This window comes from Bombina bombina, chromosome 7 (genome assembly GCF_027579735.1).
Source record: "Bombina bombina isolate aBomBom1 chromosome 7, aBomBom1.pri, whole genome shotgun sequence".
In the NCBI taxonomy this organism is placed as follows: Eukaryota; Metazoa; Chordata; class Amphibia; order Anura; family Bombinatoridae; genus Bombina; species Bombina bombina.
The window spans coordinates 509,045,020-509,058,517 of NC_069505.1; the positions used below are offsets into that span (position 1 = coordinate 509,045,020).

Here is a 13,498-nt window from a genome sequence, read left to right on the forward strand (position 1 = left end):
TAACTAACACATTTAGTATTTGTCCACTTGAGATGATTCCCCATTCCCATCTGTATAATAGATTCAATAGGTTGAGACAGAGGGAAACATATTGGATCTACAAACTGAACACCTTATTTCCCTCTGGTCTCAACCTTAATATGGACTTAGCAGCATTCTGAACTACATTCTTGACTATATATAGTTTATTGGCTTATGAATACGAAACTCAATTGACATATTGAATACACTGGATACCTATGATATACCCCCCTCTATACCATGTCTTTCACTCTCTCTTATCACCTGTTATGTTAATATTTATGTTTGTCACGATCTTGGTACATTCGCCCCTTCTCTCCACGCTAGTCACATCGACTATACACCGTCACAATCTCTCTCATTTATTTCCATTTTTATTTCCATTCATATCTCATCATTTTTTTCCCTTTATTTGTAATTTGTTTGTCAGCCCCCCCCAGCTTCACACCACCTATTAGATTCATTTAATCATGGCCCTTGTCCCCCCACCTAACCTTTGCACGTCGGCATGGCTCTTATTAATTCCTCTATTATTTACCCACTCTACCAGTACAATTGTTGACATTTAATAATATTAAGTAAATGTATATCCACCAGTCCATTCCCCTATCACACTCCTGCTGGCATTATTTTTCCCATTCACCTCTTTATATGTATTTCCACCTGGTATATATTTTTCTATTCTCTGGTCCTTTATTTCTGGACCTGTCACTGTGTATCTGGGAACCCTTGTGTTTCTTTACAGTTTTCTATACTCACCACATTGATTGAGTATCGAGATTAGCTGATGATCAGCTATTCAACAATAATATTTCCCCCTCCCTCTCTCCTTTACATCACTTATTCACTCCTTTGGGAAGTATTTATATCTGCATATATCGGCAGATTTATTGTTTCTTTCATATCTCCCATTTTGCCTTCATCCACTTTATCACCCCTTCAAATATCTCTTCACGTATTCTTATTTAATTATCATATATACCTTAGAACACTGATTATCAATATTATTTATTATTGGAATTTTGTCTCTTTATTGTTTGATGAGACATTCCGTTATTACACACATTTAGTCACCAGGGGCTCTATGTATTTATGTCTCTTTCCCCATCTATGCAGCGTAGCTAGGCAAACCTGAAACCTGTACTGATACGATGTCACGCACTAGATTGCTATCCATGCCCCTTTGTTTTACCCAATGGCCATACGCTATTGGCCGTTCCAGTATTAATCCTCCCCTCACATTGTTTTGTGCCTCCCCATCTACCTCGTATCTTGGCTGCTATTGGTTTAGTCAGTTTTGTCTTCTCTGACATCACGCTTTGTTCTGGTGCCGCACGCCCCACTGTTATTACTTTAGCTACACGCTATTGGTTAATTATACATCACACCCCTTTTATTCCTCCCGATCTTAGCCCTCTTGTATGTTTACGCCACCCGACTACAATTAACACCACGGCTTTGTTTTGTATTACTGCCTTTTCAGCCTTCTTGCAGTCTGCTTTTATTTTGCCATTATCTAGCTAAGTGTCTCACCGATTGCACTCGATGGACACTTTCTTATGCAGTGTAGTCAGTCACGCCCCTTCTTTGACATCACTTCAATCACGCAATGAATACACTAATGTTATTTACGCTATTTATATGCACCTTATTAATACATCCATACTTTTGTGGTCAATAGTTTATCATACAATGGCCACATATATAAACTAAATCAGAGTAACATTGTAGAATAAAATTAGATTATCGCCCAAGAGAGGTTCATACCATTTTTGTTTCTGCCCTGGGGCCCAATGTATTATTACATTCTTTGCACAGTCAAATAAAATCATGTAATGCTTTACAATATATTACCCAAATAGATGTATACTAATAATATGTTGTTTCTAACAAGGGTCTGTTTGTATGATCTATGTTAATGTACATTTATTACATATCTAACTAACTTTTGTCCAATTGACTCCACCATTTGTATATTGGTATGCCCCATTAGGGGTGTGTGATTGTCTGATCATTGATTGGTTCTTAGTTATTTAAATATGGCAGCTTAGAGAATGTTTGTATAGCCTGATGAAACAGTGTGTTACACTGAGAAACGCGTTGCTGTTGTTTTTACTATTATTAAATTTTTAATTTTTTTAAATTCTCTATTTGCTGCCGATCACATTTCTTCCCTTTTGGGCTGTGGTTTGATATATACATTTGGCTCCTTTCAAGCACCTTTTTGGACTGCCTGCTGGATCTCTGGTGTACTGATCCATATTCACTTTATTATCTTGGGTATCCCTGGACTCTCCCTGGCGAGACGAGGACCTCCATCAGTGGAATCTACCTATTGTGGTCTACTGGACGACGTGTGGTTCCGGATTGCGATTACTGCACTTTGATGTGCGCTACAACTTGTGAGTAGGATTCCTCTGTTTATATTGTTGTTTTGCTCTTATCACATTTGATCTGCACCATGTGGCGCCCTCTATCTATTCTCTTCTAGACAAACTGATAATGCTTGTCCAGAAAGGCGAACCTGAGAAACTGGTGATGATCTTTGTGGATAGGAATGTGCAGATACGCATCCTTTAGATCCACGGTAGTCATATATTGACCCTCCTGGATCATTGGTAAGATTGTCCGAATGGTCTCCATCTTGAATGATGGGACTCTGAGAAATTTGTTTAGAATTTTGAGATCCAGGATTGGTCTGAATGTTCCTTCTTTTTTGGGAACCACAAACAGGTTTGAGTAAAAACCCAGCCCTTGTTCCGCAATTGGAACTGGGTGGATCACTCCCATAGTATGTAGGTCTTCTACACAGCGTAAGAACGCCTCTTTCTTTGTCTGGTCTGTAGACAGACGAGAAATGTGGAACCTTCCCCTTGGAGGGGAGTCCTTGAATTCTAGAAGATATCCCTGGGATACAATCTCTAAGGCCCAGGGATCGTGTACATCTCTTGCCCAGGCCTGAGCGAAGAGAGAGAGTCTGCCCCCTACTAGATCCAGTCCCGGATCTGGGGCTACCCCTTCATGCTGTCTTGGAGGCAGCTGCAGGCTTCTTGGCCTGCTTACCCTTGTTCCAGCCCTGGTAAGGTTTCCAGGTTGACCTGGGTTGTGAAGCGTTACCCTCTTGCTTTGTAGCAGGGGAGGATGAAGCGGGACCGCTCCTGAAATTCCGAAAGGAACAAAAATTATTTTGTTTGTTCTTAGTCTTAAAGGACTTGTCCTGAGGGAGAGCATGGCCTTTTCCCCCAGTGATTTCTGAGATAATCTCTTTCAATTCAGGCCCGAAAAGGGTCTTTCCTTTGAAAGGGATGTTCAAGAGTTTGGATTTTGACGACACATCGGCCGACCAGGACTTTAGCCATAGCGCCCTGCGCGCTAAAATGGCGAAACCTGAATTCTTTGCCGCTAACTTAGCTAGTTGGAAAGCGGCATCTGTGATAAAAGAATTAGCCAGCTTAAGAGCCTTAATTCTGTCCATAATGTCCTCATATGAGGTCTCCGTCTGGAGCGCATCTTCCAGCGCCTCGAACCAGAAAGCAGCTGCAGTAGTTACAGGAACAATGCACGCAATAGGTTGGTGAAGAAAACCTTGTTGAACAAAAATTTTCTTAAGTAAACCCTCTAATGTTTTATCCATAGGGTCTTTAAAAGCACAACTGTCTTCAATTGGTATGGTTGTGCGTTTAGCAAGTGAAGAAACAGCCCCCTCCACCTTAGGGACCGTCTGCCACGAGTCCCGCATGGGGTCAGATATGGGGAACATTTTCTTAAAAACAGGAGGGGGAACAAAGGGAATACCTGGTCTGTCCCACTCCCTAGTAACGATATCCGCAATCCTCTTAGGGACCAGAAACACATCAGTGTAAACAGGGACCTCTAGGTACTTGTCCATTTTACACAATTTCTCTGGAACCACCATAGGGTCGCAGTCATCCAGAGTAACTAATACCTCCCTGAGCAATAAGCGGAGGTGTTCTAGTTTAAATTTAAAAGCCAACGTATCTGAATCTGTCTGAGGAGCAACCTTTCCCGAATCGGAAATTTCTCCCTCAGACAGCAAATCCCTCGCCCCCACTTCAGAGCGTTGTAAGGGTATATCGGATACGGCTACTAAAGCGTCAGAATTCTCAGAATCTGTTCTTAAAACAGAGCTATCACGCTTTGCAGGTAACACGGGCAGTTTAGATAAAAAACACTGAGAGGGTATTATTCATAACTGCCGCCAAATCTTGCAAGAGTTAGACGCACTAGAGGTGCTAGGCGTCGCTTGAGCGGGCGTAACTGGTTGTGACACTTGGGGAGAGGTTGACGGGCTAACCTCGTTACCTTCTGTCTGAGAATCATCTTGGGCCACATTTTTAAGTGCAACAATATGTTCTTTAAAGTGTATAGACATATCAATACAAGTGGGACACATTCTGAGAGGAGGTTCCACCATGGCTTCTAAACACATTGAACAAGGATTTTCCTTGGTGTCAGACATGTTTAACAGACTAGTAGTAACACAAACAGGCTTGGAAAACACTTTAATCAAATAAAAACACCCTTTGAAAAAAATGTTACTGTGTCTTTAAGAGATAAAAAAGGCACACAATTTTGCAAAACAGTGAAAAATGCAGCAAACTTTTCGAAATTTTCACAGTATGTACCTAAAGCATTAGTAAGATTGCACCACTAGCAAAAAAATCGATTAACCCCTTAATGCCCAAACCGGATCGACATTAAGCCAACAAACAGGTTAAAAAACCTACAGCACCCTGCCACAGCTCTGCTGTGGCCCTACCTGCCCTTAGGAACCAGATTTGTGGGGAAAAAGCTTCTTATAGGCCCTCAAACTGCAGCAGGACCCTCCATGTGAAACAGCCTGAACTTCTAGTCAAATATAACTGCGCATCTGAGGCGCGAAATTAGGCCCCTCCCACTTTACTCCGGTGCTATGAGGCCTAAAGAAACACTCCTAAGTGTTTTAATAATAGCCATGTGGGTACAACCCCTGAAAGAAACCCAAAGGAACCTTCAAAGTGTCTCAAAAAACGATAAAAAACCGTTTGCCATAAAATAGTGTCAACCAGCATAAACTAGCCCTGTTATGTAAGCTTGCAATTCCTTACTGAGTCTCTGAACACAGCTTACCCTTCCCTCATGGGGATATTATCAGTGTTTTCCAGCATTAACACAGTCTTGTCTATAAAAAAATGACTGAACATACCTTATTGCAGCCTAACCTGCAAACCGTTCCCCCCAACTGAAGTTTTCTTGTACTCCTCAGTCCTTTGTGGAAACAGCAGTGGATTTTAGTTACAACATGCTAAAATCATCTTCCTCCCTGCAGAAATCTTCATCTCCTTTCTGCTAGAGAGTAAATAGTACACACCGGTACCATTTAAAATAACAAACTTTTGCTTGTAGAAAATAAAAACTACAATTCTAACACCACATTCACTTTACCCTTCCGATTGCTTAGAGCCGGCAAAGAGAATGACTGGGGGGTGGAGCTAGAGGGGGAGCTATATGGACAGCTCTGCTGTGTGCTCTCTTTGCCACTTCCTGTTGGGAAGGAGAATATCCCACAAGTAAAGGATGAACCCGTGGACTGGATACACCTTACAAGAGAAATAAATTTATCAGGTAAGCATAAATTTCCTTTTCCTATTTAAATCATGAAAGTTTTTTTTTTTTACTTGACTGTCCCTTTAACCTCTGTTTACTCATTACTTTCTGCAGTATTTAAAGGTAAATTTATATACCAATTTTCATATAACTGCATATAATAGATACTACTATAAAGAAGACTATGCACAGATACTGATATAAAAATCCAATATAAAACATTTTAAAAACATACTTAGAAGCTCTCAGTTTCGCACTGTTGATGAGGTTAGGCTGGGGCACCCAGTGAAAGGGGCTGAAAGAGCAGCCCCCCCCCCCCCCATCCCCTGCATATGAAAAGACCCATGAGACAAACGGAAGCAGGCAGGAATCTGAAGACATTAGTATACATCTACAACTTTGGGGCTTGGTTATTTACAAATAAGCAAAACTATACATTGCTACAAAACCACTCCCGTATGGGCTATACAAATGGATCAGCTACAAAACATTTATGCAAAGAAAAATCTAGTGTACAATGTCCCTTTAAGGATCATAAAACAGCCATTATAGTTGAAAAATGAAACGCTCTAATTCGCTAGAGCATGACATTTTAACACTAGCGACCTTGCATCTCAATATCGTTAAAGGGACATGAAACCCAAAAATATTCTTTCAGGATCCATATAGAATATGCAATTTTAAACAACATTCCAATTTATTTCTATTATCTAACTTGTTTTGTTCTCTTGATATTTTTTTTTAAAGGATACCTAGATCTGCCACATGTTATTGGCTGACCTAATGCATTCAGCTAACTCCCAGTAGTGCATTGCTGCTTCTTCTACAAAAGATACCAAGACAATGAAGCAAATTAGATGATAGAAGTAAATTTGTAATGTTTAAAATTGTTTTCTCTATCCGAATCGTGAAAAAAAAAATTGTGTGTCATGTCCCTTTAAACTTTGTATTTTCTTTCTTATAGCAGTGAGAGTCCACAAATTAATTCATTACCTATGGGAAATTTGATGTCTCCTTTTGTATCCCCTCTTCCTTCTTGTAAAGGATTGTGTGACTTGTCTAGTGTGCTTAACCCTTTGAGTGCTAAGCACTTTCCCACCTGGGTGCTAAGGTTTTTTTAAAGGGTTTTTGGTTTTAATATTTTTAAAAATATTTTTTTTTTTTACTTTTTTTATTTATTTCAGATCACCAAGACTTACACTGTTGGAAAGGTTAGGCAATTACCTTTCCAACGGTGGGTCTTGGGGGTCTGTAGCTGCTTAGATGCCTGAGATACATGCCCCCTGCTCCTATATTTAACATTGTTAATGTTAAATAAAGTTACGCTGTGACGTCATCACGTTATTGCACGTGACATCACCACGCAAAACGGGAAGCCCCGGCAATGCCTGTCATTATGCAGGCCCGATCGCCGGGGTAGGAGCGGATGGGAGCCCCCAGATCTCCCTCAAGTTGGGAGAGTGCTAGTGACGGCTCTGAGCCGTCATTAGCACCAGAGTGGGAAACTCTGTGACGGCTCAGAGCCGTCATTAGCACTCAAGGGGTTAAAGGGATCGAAAGGTCAAAATTAAAATGAGTATTTTAAAGTGCCATTAAACATGTTGAGATCTGTGCATATCCAAAAAGGGCTAATTAAATGGACAGTCTACACCAGAATTTGTATTGTTTAAAAAGATAGATAATCCCTTTATTACCCATTCCCCAGTTTTGCATAACCAACACAGCTATATTAATATACTTTTTACCTCAGTAATTACCTTGTATCTAAGTACCTGCAAACTGCCCCCTTATTTCAGTTCTTTTGACAGACTTGCATTTTAGCCAATCAGTACTGGCTCCTAGTTAACTCCACGTGTGGGATCACAGTGTTATCTATATGACACACATGAACTAATGCCCTCTAGTGGTGAAAAACTGTCAAAATGCATTCAGATTAGAGGCAGTCTTCAAGGTCTAAGTAATTAGCATATGAGCCTACCTAGGTTTAGCTTTCAACTAAGAATACCAAGAGAACAAATTAAAATTGGTGTTAAAAGTAAATTGGAAAGTTGTTTAAAATTACATGCCCTATCTGAATCATGAACATTTTATTTTGGACTAGATTGTCCCTTTAAGTAAAAATAGTTTGCACAAAAAATTTTTTAAAAATTGCTGGCAAGTATTTTAAAATAATTTTCAAAAATAAGCAAAATTAGTTACATAGCCATGCTGTCTGGAGTAGTCTGATCCACCCCCTTATCAGTTGTTAGCCCCCTTATCAGTTTTTAGCATTAGTAACACAGGCATTGTATTTTAAATGAGTTTACAGCAGCTTATCTGCTTCTGGGCATGCTCCAGCAGATGATGAGTTTTAAGAGTCTTGCATTCTACCAAAGCAACAATAGATATAGATACAGCCATAGAAGGAAATGTGTGGGGGGAGTCCGAGCTTTACAATTCGGAAACTTAAAACAAAAGGTTAATGGGGAGGCACTGCAGTATAAATGTGCAGGTAAAGTAATTAAAGTACATATTATATTTTGTCTCTATCCCAACTTGTTTTATGTCCCTTTAAATAAAAAAATGCTTCTAGGAAAAGTGACTGGTTTTCAGCAGCATACGCACATATGCCGTGCACCAGTATTTAGATACTACACCTTCTCAGAGAGTTAGCAGTTGCTTGTATGACACAAATTAAATCTTCACAGGCACAATATACAACACCGTTGGCTCTCTATGAGCCTGAATACTGGCGCATATGTGCGTATGTAAAACTTTTAGTAAAAAGGGCTGAGAAAGCAGGAAGTTGTGTTTTATATATATATATATATATATATATATATATATAAAAATCTATAATCTTCAATGATTTTGAAATAGAAATAAAATATATAGTTGGCACAACAACAATATTAGCAAATGGATAATAAAGTGGAATAAAACAGGTAAAATATACCTGGTGCAACCAACTCTCTCAGAATATAGATCTGAGGAAAAGAGAGGATTGAAAGACAGACAGTTTTTAAGGTGCACACTTTATCACCAATGTATCTTAAAGGGACATGAAACCAAAACATTTTCTTTAATTCAGAAGGAGAATATCATTTTAAACAACTTTCCAATTTATTTCTATTTAATTTGCTTCATTGTCTTTGTATCCTTTGTTGAAGAAGCAGCAATGCACTACTGGGAGCTAGCTGATAGCATTGGGTCAGCCAATGACATGAGGCATATATGTGCAGCCACCAATCAACAGCTTGTGTGCCTACAAAGGATACCAAGAGAGCAAAACAAATTAGATAATAGAAATAAATTAGAAAGTTGTTTAAGATCACATGCTCTATCTGAATCAATAAAGGGAAAAAAGAGTTTACTTACAATAATTAAAAAATAATAAAAGCGTTTTAAGTGTGAAGTTCTGACAATAATCAAAAGAGAGCAATAATCACTAACCTCATAATAATACCCTCTCTTTGAAAATGAATGCAAAAATAAAAAGCATGAAAAGAAACCAAATTGATGTCCAAAATAGTTTGGAATGAGAAAAATTCTGAGGACGTTGCAAGCTGAAACGCGTAAGTCCTTTCACTTGCAAGAGTGTTATATTTTATGTTTAGATTTTACCCCATGTTTCCTTAAAGGGACACTAAACCCAATTTATTTATTTCATGATTCAGATAAAGCATGCAATTTTAAGCAACTTTCTAATTTACTCCTATTATGTTTTTTATTACTTTGTTCTCTTGCTATCTTTATTTGAAAAGCAGGAATGTAAAGCTTAGGAGCCGGCCCATTTTAGGTTCAGCACTCTGGATAGCGCTTGCTTATTGTTGACTACATTTAGCAACCAATAAGCAAGCATAATGGGTCGGGTCCTAAGCTTTACATTCCTGCTTTTCAAATAAAGATAGCAAAAGAACAAATAATTTTTATAATAGGAGTAAATGAGAAAGTTGCTTAAAATCATGAAAGAAAAAAAATGTGGGTTTAGTATCCCTTTAAATAATTGGTGTGCAATATTTCCCGTGCTCATCTTTTTTTACAATAAGAAAAATGGTCCTATTCAATTACTTGCATAACGTACTCTCAGAAGTTGTTGGTTTTCATGTAGTAATGATTTAGAATAGGTTGATAAAGAGAAGGTAGGTCGGTTTGCAAACTGTAGCATACAGAATTAGATGTAGGTGTCTGTGGTATTCTAGAATAAAACAAAATTTACGTTCACACCCATTTTTTCAGACTTTATTGGTTTTTTTTTAACCCTCCTTCCACTCTCAGAAATCTGGTATCACTTTGCCTTCTTTGGCAGGGCTGCTTTGAACAGATAAAAGATGGAGAGACATGTTCCTGTAAGACAAAAAAAAAGACAATTTAGTACATTTATAAGCAAGTCTGAATATGAATTGAGTTCCCTTCAATATTCATATATTAGTTCCTGCAAATACAGTCAATCATATACTCATCAGTTTGAATGGCGTTGCGTTCAGGGGCTGTAACTGAGCTTCTACTCCGCAATCTTGGAGGAACGTCTATGGGTGAGAATGCTGGAACGTTCCTTTTAGGGACTATAATGATCACGATATGTGAATGATTAAAGAGATAGTAAAGTCCAAATTACACTTTCATGATTCAGATAGGGCATGCAATTTTAAACAACTTTCTAATTTACTTTTATCATAAAATTTTCTTTGTTCTCTTGTTATTCTTAGTTGAAAGCTAAGCCTAGGTAGGCTCATATGCTAATTTCTAAGCCCTTGAAGACTGCCTCTAATCTGAATGCATTTGCCAGTTTTTCACAGCTAGAGGGCTTTAGTTCATGTGTTTCATATAGATAACACTGTGCTCATGCACGTGAAGTTATTTAAGAGTCGGCACTTATTGCCTGAAATGCAAGTCTTTCAAAAGATCTAAAATAAGGAGACAGTCAGCAGAAGCTTAAAGGGACACTGAACCAAAAATGTTTCTTTTGTGATTCAGATAGAGCATGCAATTTTAAGCAACTTTCTAATTTACTCATATTATCAATTTTTCTTCATTCTCTTGCTATCTTTATATAAAAAAGAAGGCATCTAAGTCTTTTTCTTGGTTCAGAACTCTGGACAGCAGTTTTTGATTGGTGGATGAATTTATCTACCAATCAGCAAGGACAACCTTGGTTGTTCACCAAAAATGGGCCGGCATCTAAACTTACATTCTTGCATTTCAAATAAAGATTCCAAGAGAATGAAGAAAATTTGATAATAGGAGTAAATTAGAAAGTTGCTTAAAATGCCATGCTCTATCTGAATCACCAAAGAAAAAAATGGGTACAGTGTCCCTGGTACAAGTGTACAAGGTAATTACAGAAGTAAAAACATAAATTATGCTTACCTGATAATTTAATTTCCATCTGTATGGGAAGAGTTCACGGCTGCATTCCTTACTTGTGGGAAATACTGAACCTGGCCACCAAAAGGAGGCAGACACCCCAGCCAAAGGCTTAAATACCTCCCCCACTTCCTCGTAACCCCAGTCATTCTGCCGAGGGAACAAAGAACAGTAGGAGAAATAGGGTGAAAAAGGTGCCAGAAGAAAAAATTTCATATTTAGGGCCGCCCATCGGAGAACATGGGCGGGAGCTGTGGACTCTTCCCATACAGATGGAAATTAAATTATCAGGTAAGCATAATTTATGTTTTCCATCTTATTATGGGAAGAGTCCATACTTGTGGGAAACATATACCCAAGCTCTAGAGTACACAGAACGGGAGGGAAAAAAGATAGGCGGACCCTAATCTGAGGGCACCACAGCCTGCAAAACCTTTCTCCCGAAGGCTGCTTCAGCAGAAGCAAAAACATCCAACTTGTAAAATTTTGGAAAAAGTATGTAAGGAGAACCAGGTAGCCGCCTTCCAAATCTGATCCATAGAGGCCTCATTTTTGAAGGCCCAAGATGAAACCACTGCTCCTGTAGGATGACCCGTAATCCTCAGAGGAGGCTTATGTCCCGCCGTTTCTATGCTAAACGGATGACACACCTCAGACAAAAACATAAGGAAGTCGAAGAGGCCCTCCGACCCCTACGCTTCCCGGAAAAGAGAACAAACAGAGAAAGAGGTTTGTCTAAATTCCTTTGTGGCCCGAAGATAGAACTTCAAGGCACAAACTACATCCAGAAATACATTGTAAACGTTCCTTCAACGACATAAGAAAGGAACCACAATCTCTTGATTGATGTTGCGAATTTAAACAACCTTAGGAAGAAACCTAACTTGGTTCATAGAACAGCCCTATCGGCATGAAACGCCAGATAAGGAGGGATGCATTGCAAGGCAGCAATCACAGATACTCTGCATGCAGAAGCAATAGCCAGTAGAAAAGGAACCTTCCAAGACAACAATTTAATGTACACTTCATGCATAGGCTCCAACGGAGCTCATTGTAAAAGCTTAAGGACAAGATTTAAACTCCAAGGAGGAGCCTTTGATCTAAACACAGGCCTGATCCAAGCAGAGCCTTAAAAAATGGCTGCACATCTGGAAGCTCTACAAACCTATTGTGCAGTAACACAGGCAGGGCCGAAAACTGTCCCGTCAGGGGACTTTGCAGAAAAGCCCTTCTCCAGTTCATCCAGGAGAACAGATAAGTAGGTCCTCCACACCTTATGATAGATGCGATGAGCAACCAGCTTACGAGTTTGAATAAGAGTAAAAATAACTCTCTCAGAAAACCCTCTCTTGGCTAGGACTAAGAGTTTAATCTCCACGCAGTCAGCCTCAGAGAATCTAGACATTGATGAACAAAGAGACCTTGATCAGCAGATCCTGCGACAAGGTAACTTCCACGGAGGAGATGATGACATCCCAACTAGATTCGCAAACCATATCCTTCGCAGCCAAGACGGAGCAGTCTGTATCATTGACGCCTGCTTAACTCGAGCCACTACACTAGGAAGTAGTGGTAACGGTCGGAAAGGATAAATCGGATTGAACCTCCAAGGCACCGCTAATTCATCTGTTAGCTCTGCCTGAGGATCCCTGTACCTCGACCCCTATCTGGGTAGCTTGGTATTGAGATGTTATAAGATCTAACTCTTTTAAATCTCTGCAAACACTCGGGATGGAGAGACCATTCTCCCTGATGGAAGGATTGTCTGCTGAGGAAATTTGCTTCCCAGTTGTCCACACCCGGAATCTGGACAAATGCGGGTCTCCCCACACCAGAATCTGAGATACTTCCCTCAACACTAGGGAGTTTCTCGTTCCCCCCTGATGGTTGATGTAAGCCACCGAGGATATATTGCTTGATTGGAATCTGATTAACTGGGACAAACCCAGCAGAGGCCAAGCCTTCAGAGCATTGTATATTTCCGAAGATCCAAAATGAGATCAGGAGGGAGCTACCCCATACAGTTCCCCATCCTGACAGACTCACAACGGTAGTCACAATCACACAGGATGGTCTTAAGACAGACGTCCCTCAGGACAAGTTATCCGGACAAAACCACCAAGAGAGCGATTCTCCCGAATGGTTGTCCAGAGAAATCTGCTGAGACAGATCCGAATGATCGCTGTTCCACTAGTTCAGCATGCACAGCTGCAACAGTCTGAAGTGAAATATGGCAAAGGAAATGATGTCCAAGCTGGACACCATGAGACCAATCACCTCCATACACCGAGCCACAGATGGCCTTAAGGAGATCTGGAGGGCAAGATGTTTAAGCTAGCATGCAATATTCTCATGTCTATTGAGACTGTTATAGTACCCGAGAATTCTACCCTGGTACTTGATACAAGAGAACTCTCTCTAGATTATCTGCCGTCCATGGGATCGAAGAAGACAGAGGAGATATTCCGAATGGTCCCCTCTTTGAAAAATTTCTTTAGCTAGACCAAACGGAAGGGCATTAAAC

General features: G+C 39.7%; 1 protein-coding gene across 1 annotated transcript in view; it reads right to left on the reverse strand.

Moving 5' to 3' along the window:
• Positions 1 to 9,833: 9,833 nt before the first annotated feature.
• LOC128666913 (cytochrome c oxidase subunit 7A1, mitochondrial-like) overlaps positions 9,834 to 13,498 on the reverse strand; it is a 43,864-nt gene continuing 40,199 nt past the window's right edge. Inside the window, exon 4 of the mRNA XM_053721728.1 lies at positions 9,834 to 9,954. Within this exon, the coding sequence (XP_053577703.1) occupies positions 9,896 to 9,954 (59 nt within the window). The 3' untranslated portion in view covers positions 9,834 to 9,895. The remainder of the gene's footprint in view (positions 9,955 to 13,498) is intronic.